Source organism: Amphiprion ocellaris, chromosome 3 (assembly GCF_022539595.1).
Source record: "Amphiprion ocellaris isolate individual 3 ecotype Okinawa chromosome 3, ASM2253959v1, whole genome shotgun sequence".
Taxonomy (NCBI): Eukaryota; Metazoa; Chordata; class Actinopteri; family Pomacentridae; genus Amphiprion; species Amphiprion ocellaris.
In genome coordinates this window covers 1,717,074-1,742,314 of record NC_072768.1, presented here as the reverse complement: position 1 = coordinate 1,742,314, position 25,241 = coordinate 1,717,074, and the positions used below count along the sequence as shown (strand labels likewise).

Below are 25,241 nucleotides of genomic sequence, written 5' to 3'. Positions count from 1 at the left end.
AACTCAGGCTGGATTATGGTGGGATTTCTTCTGTGTGTTTACTGCCAGGAAAGATGGGGAAGATAAGGTGGATAATGAAGGCATCCAAGCATCTTCTGCGCCAAGATGCTTTTCTCGCTCTCAGTAAACTAATTGTTTAATCAATTTGGTGTCTGGATACACGATATTGTCTGGCCGTGTTATTATCTCACTTGCAGTGCTGCTTGGAACCATCGCCCTACGATCAGTATTGATTTTAGCCGTTTTTTAATGTTTTTTTTTTTTCTTAGGGGGCAGATTGACAGCAGGGTTGGCATGATGATCTGCGTGCCAGCCTGATTATGGGAACCAGTCCAGGGTGGATTGTCGCTGTGACACGAGGGTAGATGCCGACTGGTTGTTGCCTGTGGGGCTCTCATGTCAGATGTGCCTCGCTGCTGTAGAGATGGTGCTTTAGCTTCTGGACCTTGTTTGTTGTGTCTTTGCAGCTTTTGTTCTTGTAAGTGTGTGTGTGCAGACAAAACCCATCATTCATCACTGACCTTCATAATGTGCACGGTCAATAAAAACAGCGAGGGGCTCAATGTGTGTCTGTCAGAAAAACATGCTCATTTTCAGTGATGTGGGTTTAATTAATGGTGCGTACGTGGGAGGTCTGTGGGGTTTTTGTACGTATAGAGACATGAAGGGTAATGGCCCAGAGCCACAACACTCTCCTCCCCTCTCCTCTATTCTCAGGCCAAAAGAGATGGATGGTGTGAGGGAGAGATGGAATGGAGTAACCGAGAGGTAAATGGATGCGATAGAGAGACAGGGGAGATGGCGAGAGGAAAGGGAAAATGCCAGCTGCAGCTGTGAGGAGGTAGAAAAAAAGAAGTGTGAAATGGGCAGTGTGTGGGAGGAAGGTAGTGAGGCATCAGACAGGAGGAAATACATGCACATATATTCTACGGTTACAGGCTTGAAAGTAAGGTCACCAGATATGAAAAACAATAAATATGGAATATGGGAATTTAAGTTTTAAAAGTCAACTAAACCAGGTAAGTTTTAGTCCTTTGAAATCAGTTTAAATTGAAGGTGTTTCTTTTCATTTTCATGCTTCTGTCATATATAGAAAAATGTGAGCAGCTTTGACAGGTTGAATATAGAAAATTAAGTCTGTCCAGGAGGATATATTTTAAAGTTTTCTACAGATACACTCAACTGGATTTTGGCCAGAGCCCTAAAGTGGCTCTAATGAGTATTTTTATAGTAATAAAGTGAAGGAGCGTTTAATGCTGCTGGCAGAGAAAACGTCTGTAGTAATAATCTTTCATGATGTATTTTATCACTTTTGAATTGATACCAACAGATAGAGTTTAAATTAGCTGGAGTTTGTGTTTGTGTGTGCGTGTGCGGGAGTGTGTGAGTGTGTGTGCGTGTTGTGCAGACTCCGTGCATGAACCCAGAGTAAATAAGATCCATGGATTTGTGGACTGTCTTTAAAGGAGGCAGCGTGCATCTGCATGACAGTAGCGGCTGCATGCACGGCTGTGAGCAGTCACTGTCTGACAACCAATACGTCTTTTAAGTGTCGCCGTGGAAACAACAGGACATCCTTCTGGTGATAATCAATGAGTGCGTTAAGAAAGTCTCATTTGCTAACATAATATTCGCATGTTTTCTCCACCCTCAGTCATTTTCTTGTAAAAGTGAACTCTCCACTAAGAACCGCTGCCAGGAATGCCAGATGTTCTGCTGATGTGTCACATAACTCCTCTGTGTATATCATAGCATTAATTCTGAGAGAATAGTAGCACATTTTTCCCCAAATAGCCCAAATTAGACTAAACATTGCTTTCATAATCAGTCTCACAAATCCTGAGAGTCTGTAACGGACTTAGCAGCGATTAGGAAGCCGACAGGGACTGAACACTGGGATAGATGTGACTAAATAGTTAGAGGGCTTCTTTTAATATCCTCCACTGTCACTTTTGGTTAAGACATTAACAGTAGTGCTTAATTAGGTCCCACATCACGGTTGTCAAGCCTGGATGCAAACATCACGATATTGGACGATCTCCAGTTTTATTCTAAACTCCTGAGCTGTGGTTTTCTTGAATTGGAAGATTAACAGTTCATAAACATCATCAATAAACTCAGTACACGATCTAAAAGACAAGAGGAGACAGTATTGCTTTATTATTACAAAACTACAAGCCCATGAAGGTGTATTCTAGCAGACTGAGGGCCTGCAGCACCTTCATATATTCTAGTCTACCTCTAGTAATAGAAATGCTGCTGAAAATACATTTGTGTGTGTGGTCTAGATGTTCTCACAGACAGTTTTTGGCCTGAACAGTCTTGACAGACGATTTTCATGTGATTCATTACCTGTCATCTAGTGCTGCAGCTTCCTGGGAAATTATATAATCCTGAGCAGAGTATTGGAGGCTCTTCATGTGCACCAGTGATTTATGAGCTCGCTGACCTGATAAAGGGCTTCAACTAACAATTATTTTCATCGTCAGCTGCTGTGGTGATGACTTTCTTGATCAATCAAACAGTTGTTTGATCTGTAAAATGTCAGAAAACAGCGAAAAAGCTTCAAATGTCAATTTGTCCACAACCTAAAGCTACTTAGTTTACTGTAATAGAGGAGTAAAGAAATCAGGAAACATTCACATTTAAGAAGCTGGAACTGAGAGAATTTTGACTTGTTTTGATAAGAAATTACACAAACTGATTAATTGACTATCAAAATAGTGACAATCTGATTAGTCGGTTAATCATTTGACCTTTAATCTTCACTAGGATGATTTAGCTAACAGACGTCAGCTGAGATCCTTTTAAAAATTTCTTTTTAGAACTTTCTGGACACATCTAGAGTTCGACTGCAAAAACACAGTGTGACTAAGAATACAACTATTTTAGCCTAAGTAATATTTGATTCCTGAGACTCTTACAAATAATAATATTTGAAAATGTTATTGGTCAGTATTCATTAACATAAACACATGATATAAAACATATATATTATCTTCATAGAAATCTCTTGGCTTATTCTCTGATTTATTTTATTTTTAAGAGTTTGCCTGTACACCGGTCAGCAACAACATTAAAATCACCCGCCGGATATTGTTTAGGTCTCCCCTTGTGCTTTGTCATGTTCTTTAACTCTTTGCTGAACAAGTTTTGCACTGTGACGAGGTGCATTATCCAGGTGAAGGCCATTAGAAAATGTAGTTACCATGGAGAAACATGCAGTATGTGGTCTGCACTAATGTTTAGAAAGGTTATATGTAATAAAATTACATCCACATGAATGCCAGGATTCATGATTTCACAGCAGAACATTACTAATAACAGCTGCATACCAGGAATATCCCCCAAAACCTGCTGTTTTAGAGACATCTAGCTGTCAGAATTTGTCCCTTATTGAAGTCGCTCACATCCAAACATTTGGCCACTTTTCCTGCTTCCAACACATATGCCTCAAAAACTAACTGTTCCCTTGACTAATATATTTCATCTCTTATGAATAAACAGAATCAGTGTTATTCACTTCACCAGTCTGAGCTAAACTTAGCTGCTTATGTGAGCAAATACCTTGAAACTCTAGTACGTAGAATAGCTTTTGTATTCTTATATAGTGTTTCTGTTACAGTGAGTGTGATTCTTGAGAACCCGAAGTGAGAAATACACAGAGAGGTACACAGGAGGGTGTAATCAGATTTCTTTCTGATTAACAAAATCAATAATTAGCCACTATGGCAAGAAAACTCACCAGTAGGGAAGGGGGGAAGGCAGGCAGGCTCTGGAGGTTCGGCTGTGGGGCAGAGCTGATCGGTGCCATCTGGGGGGGGGGGGGGGGGGCACGTCCTCTGTCTGGAGGCCAGTGCTGATTCAGGACTTAGGCGGGGGTCCAGGACCTCTAGCTGGAGGTCTCCTCCGTACCAACAGTACTCCCACTGCACAAACAGTACAATCCCACACTGCATGCAGCATGGACTCACTCTTAAAGCCGTGGTGATTGTCATTCCCCACAGGTGTGGATAGTCACAGCTGCTCTCCCTCTGCGCTGATCACCAGCCCAGCAGAGAGACAGAGAGGCAGAAACCAGTGAGCCAACCACAGGAATGGGGGGGTCACACACAGTCCATGACAGTTTCTGGAATGATTTTGCTTTTTCTGATGCATAATTTGTAAATAAGTAAGTGAGCACATTTTTTGAGTAACTTGCCCAAAACTGACCAATAACCTCTAAAAGAAAACTGTAGAAGTCCCTGTGCTCACAGTAAAGGCTGCTGGTTTCTCTCCTGTTGCTTATTAGTGGCAGATTTTTAACTATTTCTGATTTATGGATCCCTAAACGTGCCACGTAGACCCTCCTCGACTTTGAATCTGCAGGTGTCTTTGCATGTTTCTGTGTGTTCACTGCAAAAACTGACCTGTCTGCAATAACAGCTCTGCAGTAAATGGCCAGGAAGAAGCTGAACATGCTGTTATTTTTGTAGCACCCTGATTTCCTGCATGCAGTTCACACACACACACACACACACACACACACACACACGCACACACACACACACACACACACACAGTGTCCACAGAAATGTGCAGGAAGCGCTGCACACTGCTGATGGTGAGGTCTGGATATAGTTATTGCTCTCTAGACCTTCCAGTCACTAATTACTGTGCTGTATAATAAGACCCAGCCAGACTTGGAGTGTGTTTTAAGTGTGTGTGTGTGTGTGTGTGTGTGTGTGTGTGTGTGTGTGTGTGTGTGTGTGTGTGTGTGTGTGTGTGTGTGTGTGTGTGTGTGTGTGTGTGAGGCTGAGAGCGCGAGCAGCTCATTTCATGGAGCTGCTGAAAGTATTTAATTTTAATGGGTGTTCACGTCCGGCGCAGGTTATGGAGGCTTAGCCGTGTAGGTGGTGTTGGAGCTTCATACTGAGGCTGACTGGCTCCGTGTTGGATGTTTAAACATTAGAAATTGGGAAGTGAAAAGAAAAAGAGGACAGAAATAGATGTAGAAGAACTGGCTGAGAAAAAGAGGTAAAAAAAAAAAGAAGAGGGGTGGTGGGTCGATTAGTGTGTGACAGAGAAGAATAAAGAGGAGGTCAGGAGGGTGATGGCTGCCAGTCTGAGTTAGAGCAATAATGGACAGAGTGAAGGCTCCTCGACATGAAGACAGTTTTTTCACAGCTCAGTGCCAGCAGTGTGACTTTGTGTGCTTTTGTGCGTGAATCATACTCAACTAAAACCATGTTTTCAAAGCTTGTGAAAGCCACACTTTACCCCCTACGCAATTCTGTAACACTCATCAGGGCCTGCAAGTCATGTTTTCTGACAGGTCTGAGAACAGTCGAGTGCTCTTTCTCACCGTGTCAACACTTCAGCCCCCAAAGCCAACCACAGCTGAGATCTCTGTTCTGTAGGTGTGTTGTTCTGCTGCTGATAGAGAGCTCAAGGAAGACGATGTGAATAACACAACATCTACAGCATCTATTCATGAGAAGACTCTCTTTACATGCAGTGCAGTTTTAGTTTGTCTTCTTTTGGTGGTTTTCTACGGGTTGGTTGCACTATGAGCCTTATGAAATCACATTACAGCTGGTGGGAAAAAAAAACTTGCACGTCATCAACCTAAAAAAAACCCCAACCTTGTTAGTTCCCAAAATGAAGACATTTTAGCGGGTTTCACACGAGCTGTGAATGTGAGAGCTGAACCTGAGGCAGACCGGGGGCTTAAACTGGATTTGACTGCTGTGAGATTTGACTCACTGCTGACTTTCAAAGACCTGAGACGTGCTAAAGTCCCAGACAGGTTCTGCTCATTCTGTAAAGTTCTACTGGCAATTTTCTACTTTCTAACACAGTAGCAGTACTTTGAGCTCAGTGCAGGTTTCCATTGAAATTTAGCATAAAATTTAATTGCCACAAACTCTGCAAAATAACATGCATTTCCACCGCTGCAGCTCTGCAGTTGGTGCATCAAGATAAGCGTCTGCTACTTCTTTAATCTGATGGCAGAAAGTTATTGCAGAAGAAGAACAAGAAGGCACAACAAGATGACAGAGCAGAACCCCAGACAGTGCATGCAGAAAACATGATGGAAATATCGTATTTATTTTTGATTTATGTAATAATGTGATGAATGCTATAGTCTTCTCATCGCTGCATGCAGATTTTATGGTTTTATCTGCTGCACTTTTGCATTTCTTCCTCACAGTGGAAGCTTCATGTACTGAACATCCTGATTTTCTTTGTATTATTTTATTGATGCACCAACTTTTTTTTTCTTTTTTGCAATATTTGCCCTTTTTTTCCCCCAAACTTCTGTCATTACAATTTAAACTTTGCATAGAAATCTATGGGGAACTTTCCTATCATTGATTATTGATCATTTTTTGTGTGTGTCAGGAATGTTTTCCAAGTTTATCATATGCATTGCGACATTTGTTAGTTATCACTGACTGCAAACTACATACTTTTAAATTGGCTTGATCACTATGGCAACGGATGCACAGCTGATCTGCTCCAGAGGTGAAGGTTCTGTTCAGAGTTTCAGATTTAAATTGGCTGTAAGAGGTGCCAGTCTTTCACCAAATACTTTTCTGATTATACTGTAGATTCTCAGCTGAGGGAAAACTATATGTTCTATATGCAAATACGTTGACCCTGTGTTTATCGCGTTACCACAGAAACCTACATGCATTCAGCTGGTGATGCAGAAAATGCATAAATTTATCTTAATATTCCATCCCTATTTGCTGCCAAGTCCATTTAACACTTAATAGTGCAGCTAATAGAACACAAATGAGAAAATTGATCAGTCTGTTGGTGTTTATTACAGAGAATGTTCAATCAGTCGCATTAATTTCACTGAGTTGAAAACCAAAGTGATTTCCACGTGTTATTCATGTCAGACCTAAACGCACTTCTTCAGTGTCATGTTTAAATGCATGAAGTTTAAGCTCTAATAAGTAGCTGTCATGTTGGAAATAAAGCAGAAATTGAGAGAACACTGAGTTGTAAAATGAATATATTACCTGACACGAGTCAGTTTTCTCCCAGCCTTCCTCTCTTGCTTTATTTGCAGCAGCGGCACTTTTTGCCATGGTACATTTTTTATATTCTTCATAACTCTCCATTATAAGAACCTGTTCCTCTCAGCTGAAGTAGGCGGAATGAAATTGATCCATTTTGTGTGGAAGAAGATTGAAATGAAGCATCCAACGCCCCCTTTTATTGGAGCGTGCACAGACTGATGACTGATGAATGTTAACAAAGAGCCACTGCTGTGAATTGCATCTCTGATCGAGACTTAGGTTTTGTTGAACCACAGAGAAAGTCTGGCTGCGTTGAACCTGCTTCATGTTGGACCCCTGTAGAGTGGCATTAAAGTAAATAATGAATAAGGTAGGCAGGCCCTGCTTTGTGATGTGAATTGAATATTTAATCATGAGGCATATAGACTGAGACTGGGCAGCTGTGTATAAGTGTTGTTTTTAAAGGTTAATATTCAAAGATTTGCAGCAGACTTTAGATCTGTCGATTGTTGAGCGTGTTCGTTTTTTGAGATAGAAGACAATCAACTTCACTCAGTTAAAGTTGTTTATTCTGAAATGCCAAGTAGCTTCATATCAAGGACCATTACTGTTCAGAGGACTATTGTTAACAAAATGTTGATCTGAAGGCATCTTCCCAGTAATGGATGAAGTTCAAAAGGAGGAGGTTCTTAAGGAGAACTTGTTTGGAAGTAGTTGAGACATGAGTCGCCCTGATAAGATCTGAGATTTAACTCTGGCCCCAAAATATTTTACAACATAGATATGGATTATTTTTTTTTTAATTCTTTGTCTTTTTAACCCTCCTGTTGTCTTCATTTACGGGCACCAAAAAATATTGTTTCCTTGTCTGAAAAAAATCCCAAAATTCAGCAAAAAAATTTCCCAAAATTTCTTAAAATTTGCAAAACAAAAAAAAGGGTTAATGCAAGTTGTATTCAACGATATAAAAAATCTTTAAAAAATGTCCCAAAAAAGATCTTTATTGAGCTTTTTCCTAGTATTTCGAAACAAATCTCCACGTGTCTCCTTTTGGGTTTGATGTCATGTGAAGCGTTGGTGGCCTTTATTTCTTTATTTCCACTTCCCTGACTACCTCAAACCCACATTTTGCTACTGAGTGCGTGAATCCTGCAAGAAGAGACTTTTAAAAACACATCACTCACATTTGAGCGCGGCTGAAGATGACAAATGGTAACTGAAATTCTATAAAAACCAATGCATCAGGCTTCTAACACAGAGATCGATTCTTCATCATGTGTGTCTCCAGAAGCCTTGTGTCTCTGGTGCCCCCACCCCGGCCCAGCCTCCTCTTTCTTCTTGCTGAGGGGGTTGTTGTATGTCAGCAGCACCCATATCTGCCACCGCCAGCAGCAGCAGCAGCAGGGACAGCAGATGAGTACGGCCATTGGCTTCTTCCCCTCTCACTGGCCCTCCCCTCCACCAACACAATGGGACCGCTTGTCCATGCGACACACACGTAGCATCTGCACAAACACTCACACAGACACACACAGAGGGGGCTTTACTGTGAGGCTGGAGTGTCGCTCCCCCGCCGTATGCCCCGTCTCCGCTGGAATGTGATTATTTTCACTCGCCGTAGAGAGGAAGACGGAGCGGCGAAAAGAAGAAATAAAGCATCAAGAGGTTGAGCTTGAGGGTGAGTCAGTCTGTCACTGGGTGTAGAAGTGTGTGTGTGTGTGTGTGTGTGTGTGTGTGTGAGAGAGAGAGAGAGAGAGTGTGTGTCAGAGAGAGAGAGAGAGGGAAGGAAGGGAGGATGCAACCAATGCAGCGAGGCAGCAGTTTAACACGAGCCTGAACCTGCCAGAGCGAGCGACAGAGCGCAGGGAGAGAGGAGGGAGAGGTCTTTTCCCTTCAGTCTATCAGTGGATTTCTTCTCTGGACTCCACCTCACCGGACACCAGCAGGTCGGTGCAGCTCTCTCTGTTTCTAAACTGGTTCATCAGCCAGCAGGTCGGTGCGCTGCGTCCATGCAGCTCACAATGCAGTGGCGGGGCGTTGGGTTGACAGGGCTGACAGACAAGATGTGTGTGCTTCAGGACCACAGACACACTGGAAATGCTGTTTTGCTATTCAACACACACACACACGCACACACACACTCATGTTTGTGCACGCTGAGGATGATGGTTAACAAAGGGAGGAGCACACATCACAAAAGACAAACCCTAAATCTCACCACAGGATGTTCCTCTGGCGGCTGCTGTAGATAAGCGTGGCGGTGTTGGACGTGTGTGCGTGCATGCGTGCGTGCGTGCGTGTGTGTGTCTGTGTGTGTGTGTGTCTGTGTGTGTGTGTCTGTGTGTGTGTGTGTGTGAGCTCTGTGGGTGCTCTAAGCAGTGGGAGCTGTATTGGCTGGAGGGGACTATTAATTTTCCGTAAGGCGGCGTTGACTGAGCCTTTCAGCTGCAGCCTGTCTCAAGAAATGCTCTGAACACCCGCAACACACACACACACACACACGTGCAAACACACACGTTTGTGCATGTAGAGACTGTTGATTTCCGTTAACTCTGTTTGCCATGATTGGCTTAATCGGCCTCAGCTGTCCACAGTGTACGGTGGGAAAATATGTAAGAGTGTGTGTGTGTGTGTGTGTGTGTGTGTGTGTGTGTGGTGAGTGAGTGTGCATTTGTGTGTGCATTGTGGCCTGCTCCTGCTGAACCTTGTACAAGCACAACTGTGATTTCTCATCATCACAGTCTCATAACGACAGATGTAATCTTAACTGCGTTCACCAGTTTTGCTCTAAAATTGTTGCAGTAATTTCTTTTTTATTAGCAGACACGTAAAAAACTAACAGAATATGCCTTTTTCTTCGGGATCAATCTCCCCACTTCATCTCCCCGCTGTTGTGCATTCACTGTAACTCATTTGGCAAGCTATCTCTGCAGCTGAAACCATTAAGTTTATCAGCAGCAATATATTTTCTGTACTGCTTCCTCCACTCTCAGCCTGGTTTCCCATACAGGCAGGCGCTGGATGTGGTGCTATCAGATCCTGCCGCTCATGTTGCAGCTGCTGAGAGGTCCCTAACAGGCCTCCTGGCTGGTTCTGTGTGTGATCCCAATCAGGGGGTTCGTCCAGGCTCAAGGAAGTCACAAAACAAATGCAAAAGCCCATGAAAAAACACAGGGAGCTTCTTATTTGAGAGGTGAGAGCTTCTGTGGTTTGACTTTAGATGGTGAGCGAGTGTTTGGTGTTGCATTTCCAAGTATCTGATTGCTCACTAGACTCATCTATCATGTGTCACATTAATAACTTTCATCAGGAGATTATGAATCTTCCAGACAGTAATGAATTATGAGCATAGATTACAGTTTTACTCAAAAATGTTTCAGCACAAAACAGACAGGCTGCAGGCTAAGTCATATGTAAATCTGTAAGTCAACAGACCTACACCACCTTCTATTTTCTCTATTTGTCATCTTCTACCGTCTGTTGTCTAGTGCAGTAGAAGCATGACAAATAACAGGAGGATAGAGGTGCGATCTTAACTTAAGGGGAATGTAACCTGTCATGAGAGCAGCAGGGACCCGATACATAATGTGACCAAAAATAGGACCAGAGAGGAGAGAGCATGCTGTTTCTAAAGAGAAGCAGAAAGGAGGAAGGAGTGTTCAGATCCTCATCAGTGAAGGCTAATAAAGGTAGCCTCGCTTCCTTATGTTATGTCTTGCATGTTTTGCACATTTCAGTGTGTTTGGATCTAAATCTTGTGCTCCGTCAGCAGCTGCAGCTCCATCATTATGGGATTCACCCTTCTCACCTTGCCTGCTTCCTTTCTCTCTCCTTTACTTCTTGTCCAACATAAAAACTGCTGTGTCATTGCCCTACAAAGGTATCACCGCTTCAGTTTTTGGCAGCTGTTCATATTTGTCATTTTGCCCTCCCTGTGTGTACGGCGGTTTGTCTTTCTGCTGAGCCTCCCATGACACCCTAGAAATGCTGATACTGTTTGACACTTTATTCCACCTTGTCAGATGAAGTGTCAAAACCAGCATTTAAACACTGAATGTGCAGATCTGGTTTCAGAGACTGCTTTCGACAAACATGCTGTCAGAAATGAGGAAGAAGGAAAATAATTTCAGTTAACGCGTGGTCAGCGGAAGTTTGTGTCATGCTAAATGGTAGTTGTTGCTTTCTGTCTTTCCCCTTCTTCCTTATTAGCTTCCCCGGCCTTGGCTCCAGGCTCGCCTGCAGGCCGGCTTTCAGGGTTTACAGGGTTTTCTGTGCATTCCAGCTCAGTGCTGAGAACATGGGCTCCAGAGCCTCCAGTCAGAAGGGCTCATTCATTGTGAGCACAATGATCCTGTTTAAGGCACAAGTCTTTACTCACGCTGTTTGATTGGCATTATATTCAGCATCTATTTACTTCATCCATAATGCATCGAGTCGAATCTGCTCAACATTAATGAAACTCTCTTGTTTATCATTTCCTCAGGATCAATAGGAGATAAAGAAAGAGGCGCTTGAGACGGCGCAAAATGAAGCATTCATCAAGAGTATTTTAATTTGGACTGTGATGTTTTGAGCTGCCCCACTTTAGTCGCTGGTGCTCAGGCTTTCCATTCTCATGCAGCACAATGCAGTCTGCATGAAAACAGTTGCAGATGACATCAATACTCAAGATCTGGAACAATTGTTTGGGTCATTGGTATGAAACTTGGCAGATAAAAGCAATAGATTGTATGCGATAGATAGGCAAAGTCTTTCGATCTAATGAGAGAAGTCAACACAGAAGTGCTTGGAACATGCACTCTTTCTAATGGTCAGCAGGGGGCGACTCCTCTCGGTTCAAAAAGGAGTCAGAATATATAAAAGTCTATGAGAAAATAACCCAGCTTTTCACTAGATTTATTACTTCACTAAACATTTGTCTAATGACTTAAGGGTTTTAATTGACAATTTTTACAAAGTCTTTTTCTTTGTAAATTATGTTCCTATTTAAACTAAAATAGATGATAAAGCAGGTTATGCTTTAGGGCAGGGACACCTTGGGATTAATAAGTTGCTCCCATGTGGTTAGAGTTCTCAGTTAAATCTGCCTGCATTGTCACGTTGGGTCTCAAAAACACCAAATGACGACAAAATTCCAAATTCAAGGCTTCAAAATGATATACAAAATTATATATATATCTGTCCTTTATATAAAGTTTATGCTAAAATAAAGCTTCTTATTTCAAATCAGAGACTATCCACTTTCCTGGCCTCGGCTGAAGATAAGCTAATAAAGCTAACCTCCGTTTCCACAAAGAGATATGACTTCTTATAGTATGTTTCAATTGTAATATTTTTTTAAAAGACTCACTATTAGGGGAAAATGCTGTTGGCAAATCTAAGCTTTGTTCCTTCAACAGGTTGAGAAAGTTGCTTCCAAAAAGTGGAGAAATTCTAGACTTTTGATGTGCTTTTCTGAACTGACCTTTTCTGGATGTGGCCTCTAACCCCAAAATACGAGACATCTTAATGTCTCTAAAGTACAGATGACGATATACTGCTTACCCAATTTATTAAGCTTCTTCTTTTCTATGTCTTCATTTTGAAAACCTTCAGTGTTGCTCTTTTTAAAGCCCTAATGCACTGGATTTCATCAGCCATCCAGAGCCTGACTGCTGATGACTTTAGCAAACAACAGTTGGGTCACAGTTTCATTCAAGGTTTCTGCTGCAAACGGTAAACAGTGGAATGATGTTTGGCGTAATCCTCCCTGCAACATGAATCATACTTATTGCATCACAGTTATAAATCAGCCTCTGAAATATCGCTGGCAGGATATCTGTCCGCCTCAGCCTTTCTGAAATGTCACGTGCTGTTGCTCGTCTTGTGTACTACGATGCGTCTGTTGTGGTCTGCTGCCTCTGACTCGGTGCATTACACTATTACTAAGTGCATTTCAATGTTTTGGTGAATTGCAGCCGGCGTCGGATGAGCAAGAACAACTTACTCATCAGCATCAGTCTGTGGGAATTTCTCATGGGGGTTATTTTTAGGGATGGAGCTGTATTTTAGGTGCAGGAAGTCGTTTACTTTTGCTGAGCAGATGGAAATTTAAATGGCTATTTTTGTCGACATTTTTCCCTAAAAATGCCCTGCATGGACAGTGACAGTAAACAGTTGGTTTGTAGGATGAAATATTCTCAGTGTTCTCTGTATGTTAGTGCAGCTGGTTTACTGAGGGCTTTTTCCCTTATATAGGCACATTTTTATCTCCTTTATCTCTATATGTGGTCTGTTATGCAGGATATAGGTCGCTTTCGCATATCTGCACTTAATCTGGGAGACCTTTCAAGTCCGCTTGATTCGCTCTTATCATAAGAAAGCCTGCTGTGAATGAGCATTGTTGTTCATTTACGAACACATCGGTCTGCTGGGACCCAGTCAGACGTGGTAATTGGCCAGACAGGATATTGATTGACACATTTGGGAGCTCCAGCCCAGCAGCTGTGATCTGTTTTCCAAGGTAGGCAGGCAGGCAGGTCATGGGGGGTGAGAGGAGGAGGAAGAGGAGGAGGTGGAAAGAGAAAGAAGGTGATGGAGAATAAGTCAAAGGGCAGGAAGTGGAAAGAAAAGAGGCTCAGTGAAAGGGGGGAAGTAATGGAGATAGAGGAAGAGAGACTGAGTGTTGCGTGTCGATGGTATCGCAAACCCTCACTCCAACAATCAATCTTTCTCACTTCCCAGTGATTAGAGGCCACGCTGCAGTTTGGACCTCAATTATGGGGCAGCTAACTTCATCCTTTTTATTAATATCCACTCAGCTTTTACCTGTTTAGATCAGCTATGGCGGGTGGGGCTCGGTTCACCCAGTCGGCCTGCCCTCATTAGTGACGGGCCAGAGAGCATGTTCAGATCATGCTAAGAGCTTATCTTCACATGCTGGGTCCGTGTAGGGAGCATGCTGGGAAACCTGCAGGAGATGGACGGCGTCAGGACGTGATGTCCACATTTTACAAGGCACATGTTTAAGTTAGTGGAATGTGAGGAAGAAGTAAGAAGTGTGTCATTTTGTGGACTTTCTGGGGGAGTTGAGTTTGCCAAGCAATACCACGGCCCACTGCTCGCATTCAGAAAGAGCTGATGATGTCTGCATTCTCGACCTGAAAAGTTCCCACTGCTCAGCATCAAACAAGAGGAGAAAGTTAGTGACTAGTCAGTAAACGTAGCGGAACATTTAGCAGCTAAATAGCCGTTTAATTCCCTCAAGAGAGAGAAAAAAAAGCTAAAAAGACTGATTATTGGAGGTCAAAATGTGTATTTAAGCACCTCTTCTCTAATCAACATTATACTATTAGTTTTGTGTGGGCAAATTGTTGTTCATTTTGTTTCTTTAAAGCTGCTGTAATTATATAATCTTTATCTTTCCATGACCACTTGCATGGGAAAGAATCTCAATTTTAAGTGTGGAAGCCGCAGAGCCCTGCCTCTCATTGTTTGCAGTTTCCACTTTAATGTTTTGTTTCACTTTGCTCTCAGCTGAGAGCCTCTCCTGGTGTGACACAACAAACTTAGCAACTAGCAGGTGGACACAATGAAGCATTTTGCAGCTAACAAGCCGGATGTTTCGTAAAAGAAGACCCAAACAAGAGACAGGAGTGTCTGGTGGACTTATATTTTTAGATTTAGATGAGTTTATTCTCTGCATTAGAGAGATACATTGTCACATGGAGAGGTTAGACTACACCATACTGTATTTCCATGTTTGCACCATCAGCCGGGGTCTCATCTGGTTTCCTTGACCACATAAAGGCTTTTACAGGGTCTTTTAATTTTCACTCTATTATGTTTGTGACAGAAAGCCATCACTCTTTGGTAATTGTCCATTATGGAAGGACGGGACGGAGCTGAAACAGACGCATCTGGTCCCTTTCAGTAGCCAATCTCTTCTATGTGAAGCATAAAAACCCTGCGACAGACACCCACACATATTATCAGCAGCCTGAACATCAGTATGATTAAAGGGGTGTGACTTGGCATGTTAATACGGTCTCCCCTCTCCATTATTTATGAGCTACATCTGAATAGTAGTTATCTCAATCTAGGGCAGCCATGCAAATGAAGCTGAGGTTACTTTGCATTCTTGTGTCCTTATGGGCAGAAATGGTTCTTTTTAAGATATTTAATGGCATCTATTTCTCATCATTATGGGCTGATAAGTGCACACTCCTCTGTAACTTAGTTTCTTTAATTTTTAAATCTCTTTGTGCGACATTCATTTCTGCTGCAGTAAATCCAGGATGAGATTAGGTTAAATTGGGCCTTGGGGAGTTTGTGCAGTGGGTAATACAGTTAGAAAATTTAGCTGGGATGTATTGGCACAGAGGCTAGATAGATAGCAGAATAGGAAATATGCTTAATAATCGGCTGAGTATTTGGCAGGAGTGCAGATAGTTAAATATGAACTGTTACAGCTGCTTCATTTTCATCTTTCTCACTTCTCCATTTGACCCTCCCTTCCTCCACCTTTACTCACCAGTGATTTAATGTTTCAGCCCCCCTCTCCTTCGCTTTCTCTCGTCTTTCCCACCCCTCGCTCTGTCCTTGAATGCTGGCTAACCCTCAAAATGTTAACGCAGAAATGCTCAAAAGGTGACCGTGAATCAACATCTTGAAGGACGACTTTCTCCCTCCTCCCCTTCCTGCTATTCTCCTCCTTCACCTGGCGACTCTGGTTTCCAGGGAACCGGTTTGTGCAGTGACGAGGAAAGGTTCCTGCGACGGCTGGATGGTAGATACACACATGGACTAATCAGCCAACAGGGAAGCTCGTGTTGCCTGAAGAAAAGGCCTGTAATTTCCTCATAGATGCCGATAATACTGAGGTGAAAAGAGGTTTCCAAGATGGATAAACATCGTGTGGTTGACAGGACGGGGAAAACCCAGCCTCGCTTGGTTGAAAAACTCCCAGGTACTGTAGAGATGTTGTTTTTTGGCAGTGAGGAGGCTTGACAGTGTAGAAAGGTACAGTTGTTTTACATTCAGAATGGGGTCTCGAGGTGAACGCTGTTGGTAAACCGCTAAGGGGAGGAAGTGTGACTTTTAACACAGAAACACACACTAGCAGCTGCTGCTAGACTAAGTTATCCAAACGTGTGGGTGCAGCAACCTTTAAAACATTCTAAACATGCAGACTGTCTATTGATGAGAAACCGTGCTGACATTTATTCACACCTGTCTGCTGAAAGATGATTCAAACCGCTGTTTTAAAGGTGTTTTTCTCATTCTCAGGGTGACTTCAATGGGTTTTTGGACAACATGATCTGTTATTTGTTGATTTTGGTCTCCTCTCAGGATCAGGTAGATAATATAGAAATAAAGATAATAGTATATTGCCAGTCTTATCTTTAAACATATGTTCAACTCAGATAAGTAATGTTTCTTGTGTGTTTTTCTATCATGATATAAATCCTTCCGATGAAGAGGAATCTTTTATTTCGCCTCTGGTTGGTATGTGGTTCTACTAAGTCAACCAAAACCCAAAACACATTTTCTGACATGAGTTATGCAACAGCTAGACATGTTGAAGAGGGTGGAGAGAAGACAAGCGGTGACTGTGGAGAGGTTAAGATGTGGGTCAGAATCGGGTCATGAGTCATTCTGCGTTCGTTGCGTTGCTATAGAACTGATCAATGGAAACAGCATCCACCCAGTTGACTTATTAGATAAAAAGGTTGTTGCACCACTTTTGGTTGTGAGATACTGCAGATATGCTCGTATAGATGCAAAGATTTGATAAACGTCATAACTCACTAACCATCCTGTGTAAACAGATCATACTGTAGCAGTGGAGGAGAACACAGATAAGCCCCTATCATTACACACTGAGATATAAAACACAAACCACCAGTGTATAGTGGTGGTTAAGTCCCTCTCTGGTGAATGATTAAACCCAGAATGCTTCTGATCTTAACCCTGTAAACCCCAAATCCCACTAGCTGGTTTGTAAAGCATGTTGTCTTTTAAAGAAATCGACAAAATGACAGCATTTATCAGAGCAAACACTGGAAAAACTGTAAGAATGGACAGATTTTTAGCCCATCAGTTGTTGTCGTTTGGTCAGGAAACTTTACCAGACTAAGCTTAAAATATACAAAATGTTTAATAAAAATCAATTTATTCTGCTTGTAGAATTTTAAAAACTTGCCAATAATAAACATTTTTTCTCACCAGATTCTGTAAACAACAAATAAAATCTAAGAATATTAAACACACAAGTTGTAATGTTGGAGAAATTTAGCCCTTTATGTTCAAATCATGAAAAAATTCCAAAGGAGATTAATGATGCAAAATGACAGAATTGGTTTCTTAGATTTGTTATGTATGAAACCCTGGAGGCCTGAATAAAGTTTGTCATCTGTATGCTGCAGTTTCAAGGCAGAAATGCTCAGCAAGGCGTTGACTGCTGACTTCATTTACAATGTGCCTTCCAGCATATGACCTTCCCCCTTTTGTTGATGCCTGTTTAATCCAGACAGAAGATCAAATGAGAATAATGTAAGATTTTTATCCCAGTTCACAGGTTGTTTCAACAAAAACATAGACATAACATAATTGTATGAGAAGTTCTGCATGTGCAGTTTATATTTACTGTAACTGGCAAGAACCTCAGGCTTCAGTGGAGAAGCTTTACCCAACTTTCTCAGTTCCACAATTACTCATTTCAATAAATGCCCCCTTTTTCCTGTTACTGTAATTCACAGACATTCTTTTTCAGCAGTATCTTGTCAGCTCATATATGAGATATGGCTTTGAGTTTCCTTCTCAGTGTTCAGAGCTTTACGTGACCTGTGTCCTGCATCGCTTCCCAAAAAACCAGCATCAACTTTGTGAATAGATACGCATGTGATTTCTGGTCAGTTTTCAGAGTTTCTTATGTGAAGAGTTGAAACATCAAGACTATAGAATATTTTTTTAAAAACAGGACGTTGACGGTCAGGAAGAGGAAGTTTTCGGGATCAGGCCACTAGCTCTCCAGACTCTCCCTTCGTCATACATCATCCCAGAAACTGACTCATTCAACCTTTATCGGCCCTCGTTGATGCAGTCACTTAGTTTCTGGCATAGCATGTGGCATTTTCTCTTTTGATTGTGTGTGTGTTTGCAGTGCTGCCTATAGTAACACATCCCCCACTTCAGGAAACAATAGGCGGCGATGACTCTGGTCACACGGCTGAGAGTCAGCTGGAGGAGGGGAGCTGAGTGGGTCGTCTCTGTGGAGAAGAGTCTGATATGAACATAATGCTGCTGATAAGCTGCTTATATGTTTTAGATTCTCAACAGGGAACTTATATAACAGATTGGGGTTCAACTTGTGAACAGTAAAATAAGTTTAGTGTGTGTGTGTGTGTGCGTGAACAGCAGGCAGGCCTGTCATGAGGAGTCCAGATGGTGGGTGGAGAGAGCCTTCCTTTAATCCTTCAGCCAGGATATTATACCCCCCTTCACACACACACACACACACACACACACACACACACACACACACACACACACACACACACACACACACACACACTCATACAATCACAACGTCATCTGTACTTCCTCTCCACTGTTTGCACGACCTCCCGCTGAGATTGTCCACTTTTCTTTTTATGTCTCATTATCCACACTCCATTATGTTACGTCAGTTCCACGCTGCTGTCGTTGCATCCTAACGGACGGCGCTAAATTCCTGATGCAAAATCTAATTCTGGAAACAATAGCAAATTGATGCACGGACAATCTGGTGAAAGATAAATTTAGTACCAAAATGTATCTAAGTAGGGTCATATTGTTACCCTGTCACACTGTCTTCTCCATCCTTTTTTGAGAGAAATCAGCACAGATTGTTATTCATATTGTTTCTTTACGTAGTGAAAGCATCAGAGATATTCCTGACTGATTTCCTTGTGGATTAATCAGACATCTACACTAGTCGACAAGTCTGAGAGTAAGAAAAATCTCACAAAATCAGCAAAGTTTAGCACATAATAAGAATAAACTTAAACATTGTCTGAAAAAATATTGCCTGTAGCTCACATCGTTCCAAAATACTATACAGCATTATACTAAATGAAAAGTAACCAAAAACATTATTATTTCTACATGCCTGTCCTGAAATAATACTAAAAATGCTGCCAAAAATGCTAACTACGTATCTCAGTTACAGTTAACACAATTTTTTGTCATTATTATTAATAAGATGTAAAAAATGTGTGTAACCAGACTGTGTTTTTGGTGCTGATTTGTTGGGTAGCATCTGTTTAATCAACACTAGAAAACATTACAATTTGACTGAAGATTCAATCAGACTCCTGCACAATGTCCAACTTGCAAAGATGCATTTATTAGTGCATTGTTTCACTGTTAGACCTTCATCAGGCAAAACAATCCGCCTAATGAAGGTCTAGCAGTGAAAAGTGTGGGAGGCTGATTGAATCTTTTGGCTACGCTCGTCCCTCTCCTACGCACCTGCCGCGTGAAATAGATGTGCAAAGAGTTCATTTGGTGTAAATGACTCTGTTTATCACATTTCATGGCAATCCACCCAGTCATTTTTGCAATGTGGCAACTTCTGAGGCTGAAAAGTGAGGCCAACATGTAGGTGCCAGAAACCCCAGTTCCTCAAATGGCCACTTGAGGCTTGAGTCAATCCTCATAGACCCATCCATCCATCCATCATCTATACACCGCTTAATCCTCACTAGGGTTGCGGGGGGGGGGGGGGGGGGGGGGGGCTGACTCAGGTGAAGGCAGGGGACACCCTAGACAGGTCACCAGTCTGTCACAGGGCTACATACAGAGACAAACAATCACTCTCACATTCACACCTACGGGCAATTTAGAATAATCAATTAACCTCAGCATATTTTTGGACTGTGGGAGGAAGCAGCCCTCCTCATAGACCCTCATGTTAAAATGGCAGCACAAATAAACATGTTTATAGCCTGGTAAAAGAAATAGATTAGGTCTGTATAGGTCATTTCTGCCTTTATAATACCTTCACAGGGGTGACTATTTATATATTGCACTCGTTTAAATTGTATTAAGGCTAAAAATGATGCACAGACAGAACAGTCTATGACCCAGAGACAGTAGCATGGCTTGGTTCTGTGAGCTCTGTTCAGCCTCTACTCCTTTGCTCTTTTCTGGATTAGCTGGAAATGAAGAGACGTTTGTCACCTGGGTAACATCACGGAGGGCTCATCCATCTTTATATTCAGTCAAGTTTCAAGTTTCAAGTTTCCTTAAAGTATGGTAACAGTGATTGTAACTGAAATGCAAAATGTTCTAAATAATAGGTATAAATAAAACTACACAAAACAACAACAAAAGCTGTAATATAAACAATGAGTTCTATAGTTTGCTGCATTTTTTAAAATTGTGATTATCAGCCAATCAGATTGTCTTGCATTAATATTGGCAGCGTAGAAAACATAAATTGACGCTAACTTTCCTCCAAATATAAGGCGTGAAAGAACCCTAAAGAAAACCAGCAGGAGAAAGTTATTGAAACATGACTGCTGATTGGTGTCATTTTCATCTTTACTGCATCGTAAATGTCGGCACATCATTGGGCAGTAAAACATCCAGTCAGCTTAGCTTTAATTTGTACTACTGCACAGCTGGAACATTGTGCTTTGTGTTGCTTGCACATGTTGCCGCCTGTCAACATTTGCACTGATCATCCCACAGCTTTGATGCCTCATATTAGATCAGATTTGTGTGTGTGCTATAGTCTGTTTAATTGTATCTGAGTTCTATATGTGTCTGTGCGTGTGTGTGTGTGTGTGTGTGTGTGTGTGTGTGTGTGTGTGTGCGCGTGTGCGTGTGCGTGTGTGCGTGTGCGTGTGCGTGTGTGTGTGTGTGTCTGAGGACTTCCTAATACTCGTGAGCCTATTATTGTTTTTACGACCGTTGCTATTTTCTCTTTAATCTTTTATGTGCATATTAAACGGCTGTGTTGAAAGAGTGTTAGCACTCCCCACAGACGATGCCCTACATATCACAGACAGACTGATTAGGGGTTCTATCTCCGAGGGGTGGTATTTTCCTTTTCATTCTCTAAACAAACACAAGTCTATTTCAGATCCTGATAAATGCAGCTGCCAGACTGGAGCTCCGAAACGTGCAGATTTGAATACGGCCACTTTATTGCTGCGTCTGCTGTTTAAGCCAGAGAGCCTGTGGGGAGAATAAAACAGTACGGCACGCTTCCTCCTGCCTCCTATCCCACACATCTTCAGCTTTAACTCCTGAGTTGGTGCTCCTCCTCAATAAAACATGGGGTTGCCTGAAACTGCTCAAAGCTCCTGCATCACACGCGGGTCGAAGGATTAAAATATCCTCCTGTTCTCTGGTTTGCTCGTACTCAGCAGTGTGTCGGCTTCTTTGTGTGTTGAATCTGGTGTTTGTTTTTTGTTGTTGCAGAGAGGAAAGGAAAAACCGCCTGTTGCAAGACGAGGAGCGCCGATGAGGAGGCCTGCGTGGCCGTGAAGATCGAACACTCCAGAGGTAGGAAGCATCACCTCCACTCACCTTACTGTCACCTTCCTGTACAATTATCTTTTTTTTATATAAGTATATGTCATATAAAGTCCTGCACCTCAGTGGAAACAGAACAACCACTGCTAGAAGAGCTCAAAAATATCTTTTGTGCAGAATGATAAAGTTATAATGCTGGAAAAAAGTTTAACTTCTTTGATTATTTATTTACAGAATTTAAAAACAAACTGAAATTAACAAGTACAACATTTTTCCAAGTGACCACAGATGTTAACAATACTGAAAAAAAGGTGTTTCTACAAGCTGTGGATATTTTACTACTTCTATCTTGATTTAATGTCCTTACTTGTCCTGTCTGCTGCCTGCAGTTCAGCTGTAAAATCACAGGATTTCTGTCACAAACCTGCACTGAAGATTACATATTTTTAAATTATTTTTTTGCCTCGTGTTTGTGCAGACAGTAAATTTTTGGTCGTTTTTAAGTGAAACGTAGATTTTGAGTTATTATCATGATTTGAAGCTTAGATTTTGTTAAGGTTTCTGATGTAAGGGCACGTTAATTAGTTCAAGAATCATGGGAAAGTTGAAAATCCAGCGATTCTTTCTGTTTTTACCGTGTCCAGTTCTGATAAATGGTGCAGCTTTAGGCATTTCTATAAATATCAGACATGCATGTCAAACCAGTCGACGGGTTTTTGAGTTCAGATGGTTAAAGGGTGTGCAGGTATTCGCATCTTACTTGTGTGCACATGTGACCAGGATGCTAATTTCCTGTTGTTCATCGTCTGTGTGAACTGGTGTTGGAGTCGTCCCTTCATGCACGTCTTCTTGTTCCTCATCTTGTGGCATGTGGGAGGTACAGAGTTGCCGTGAGCCCCTATTAAGATGCAAAGCTTTGTTACTTGTCAGTCTCCACCTCTGATTCACAGCAGGAGAGTCACGCATATTTGCATTTAAAATCAGTAGCATGCAGGAGTTACAGTGATTCTAAGCTCGATGAAATCTAGCAGGATCATGTAATTCTGCTAAACAAACCGGCCACAGTGAAGTTAATATGCACAGCGAAGATGCAGGACGATGCTGTGAAGGGCACGACGAACACTCCTCCCTGCAGCTCGATACAGGCGTGTGAAGAAAGCTGCAGGTCTCTGCTCTATTTTTGTATCACACTTGTGTGTGTGCGTGCACAGCTCATGGTCTGCTTCTGTTTGATGAATGGGTGCTTTACTCCAGCCCCCTGTGTCCTCCTATTTTTCACCTTTTCTCTTTTCTTTTATCATCTAATTCTCTCCTGCAGAGCTCTCCATCCTTTCACTCCTCTTGTCATCTCATGGTTTCTTTACGCTTGTCTCTTCTTACTCTTATTTCCTGTGTTTTACCCTCCATCTCTTCCTTTTACCTCAACATCTGCAGGTTTCTGTCCATCAGTCCATCTGTTTGCCATCCATCCTCTTCTTCATCGCAGTGTCCCGTCGGTTTTTGTGTCCCCTCTTGAAATGCTTCCTGTTTCGAAGCAGACTGGGGTTCTAATTTCACCCTCAGATTAGAGGATGAGGGAGGGTTAATCTGAAGAAAGTCTGCGTAGTTGAACACAATCGGCTAATCCCTCTTGCCTGGTGGTAATGGTTATCTGTCACTTTGTCTGCCACACACACACACGCACACACACACACACACACACACACACACACACACACACACACACACACACACACACACGGAGGCTGTGCCAGCATGATGGGCACAATGAACACCTTGTGTACTCGACGTACAACCAAACATGCGCTGTAACTACACACTCTGTAATCTGGTTGAGTGATTTAGGGCACCAGAAATGGTAAGAAACTGGGATGTGTGTCTGTGTGTGTGTCTGTGTGTGTTTTTGCACATGTGTGACTATGTCAGCAAGGAGGGAAGCAGCAGTTAGTGTGTCTCAGTACTTTAACTGTGTCAGCAGAGCACTGAACTGAGAGGATCCTGCAGAAACCTCACTATTAAAATCAACTAAGCTGGTTATGCTTGTGTCTCTGCAGCAGCCTCGTTTCTTAAGCTCGAGATGGCAGATTTCTGTAATTGAGGTGAAAGAAGCAGGTTAATACGACGAGATATCAGCTGGAGATTTCCCGGTTACGTATGTGTTTTTATGTTTGGGAAAGAACTGCTTGGACAACTGAGGGATTAAAGCAAAAGATATTCCCTCAGAGATAAAATAATGAAATCCAGAGTCACATTACAGTTAAACAGATCAGATTACTGACCTGGATTTTGTGAAACCAGAAGCATTTGTGTGTAGATTGGCGTAGCCCCTGGTTCAGAGGTCAAATATCATTGGCAGCAGTTGGTTAATCCTGTCTGTAGTGTTTGAGATACCAGTGAAACCTGCCAAAAACACGGCTGCAGACATCTGCAGAGCTGAGCTGCTGGCATCTCTGATCATTGCACCACTGCGAGGCGACATGAGAGCGCACTTCTGGTCATTCTTGCACAACCATTGAGGCTTCTTTCACTGTGGGAAGATTAAACTTGAGCACTTAAAACAGGTTGATTTTTGCTTTCAGTAATCTGGTACAGAGTGAATCTGATCATAAACTGAGCTGTGCTTCAAACTCTGCCATCCTGGAATTTTTCAGACGAGAATTCGGCGAGTGGAATTTCTACCGGTCGGACTGGTTTCCTGTAAAAGCAAAATAATAGCTGTCATTCCTTCTAATCCTGCTCTGCTGACACACAACACACATCAGTGAGCATGCAGGTGTTTGACAAAGTGTGCACTGTTCACATGTGTATAAGCACACACACACGCATGTTCCCAGGGAGCAAGATGACAAGAACTCTTTCTGTCATGTTGTTGCCGTTAGCATGACGAAAATTAAGCCTCGTGTTTTTTTTCCTTTTTTTTCTGAGCCATGTGATAGTTCAACATTGATGTATAATGCTGCAGTTTAGCAATTACCCAGAAGAGCAGATACCTTTCAGCATTATTGTCACATTCAGGAGCAGCTCTGCAGCACAGGATAGATAAAGAATATGGAGAAGTCGAAGTCGCAGTTCCGTGGGCCGACTTCTGCAAAAGGTACAAGTCGTTTATTCTCATAAAGAACATGTTCTTGGGAGCTTTCAGGTGGGTTAAGTTTGAGCTAAACTCTTCTTTGTGGATTTTACAGGATACACTCTAGATTTAACTCTTGTGTGTCGATTTAGTTTGACTGTTTTTTCTCAGTCGTCTTGTTTTTGCTGCTTTAAATATTTGTATGAGTAACGTGTCTCAGGAGGAGAAGTGGATGGAACAATAGATTGGATGCTGTGGGGCTTCAATTAGATATTTGCAGGCGGATGATGAAGCCAGTGTTAAACACTCCTGGCAGCTGTGTGTTTGTCAATCATTGATCAGACTAATTGACTGATAGCAGGAGCAGGCAGAACTAGAAGTGCAGTTATATAAGCTCCGTTTAATACCAGCGCTCTGTTTCATTTGTTTCTTTCATTTTTAATCCGATTAAACAAATGAGATCAACAAGTGAGAGGAAGCTAGCAGGGCTGCATTTTATTGTTTTATTACTGTTCATTTGTACCTGTTAACAATAAAGAGTGAAATATTGTCCTTGCAGAAGTACATATTTGATCTCGCCTCATTGGTGTCGTTTGCAGATTTGTGATTGTTAAAAGTCTAAATCTGCAGATTCTGTCCATTCAGAGGCTCAT

General features: G+C 42.0%; 1 protein-coding gene across 4 annotated transcripts in view; it reads left to right on the top strand.

Annotated features, from left to right (window-relative positions):
* The window catches only part of fgd4a (FYVE, RhoGEF and PH domain containing 4a), a 61,404-nt gene that overhangs the window by 11,508 nt on the left and 24,655 nt on the right, over window positions 1-25,241 (top strand). For 3 of the 4 annotated variants that reach the window (XM_023269123.3, XM_035947620.2, XM_023269124.3), the window contains exon 2: window positions 21,465-21,548. In XM_023269123.3, coding sequence (XP_023124891.1) covers window positions 21,465-21,548 — 84 coding nt within the window. Of the gene's footprint in view, window positions 1-15,802; window positions 15,961-21,464; window positions 21,549-25,241 lie in introns of those variants that run through there. The other variant, XM_035947619.2, reaches the window with a different exon arrangement.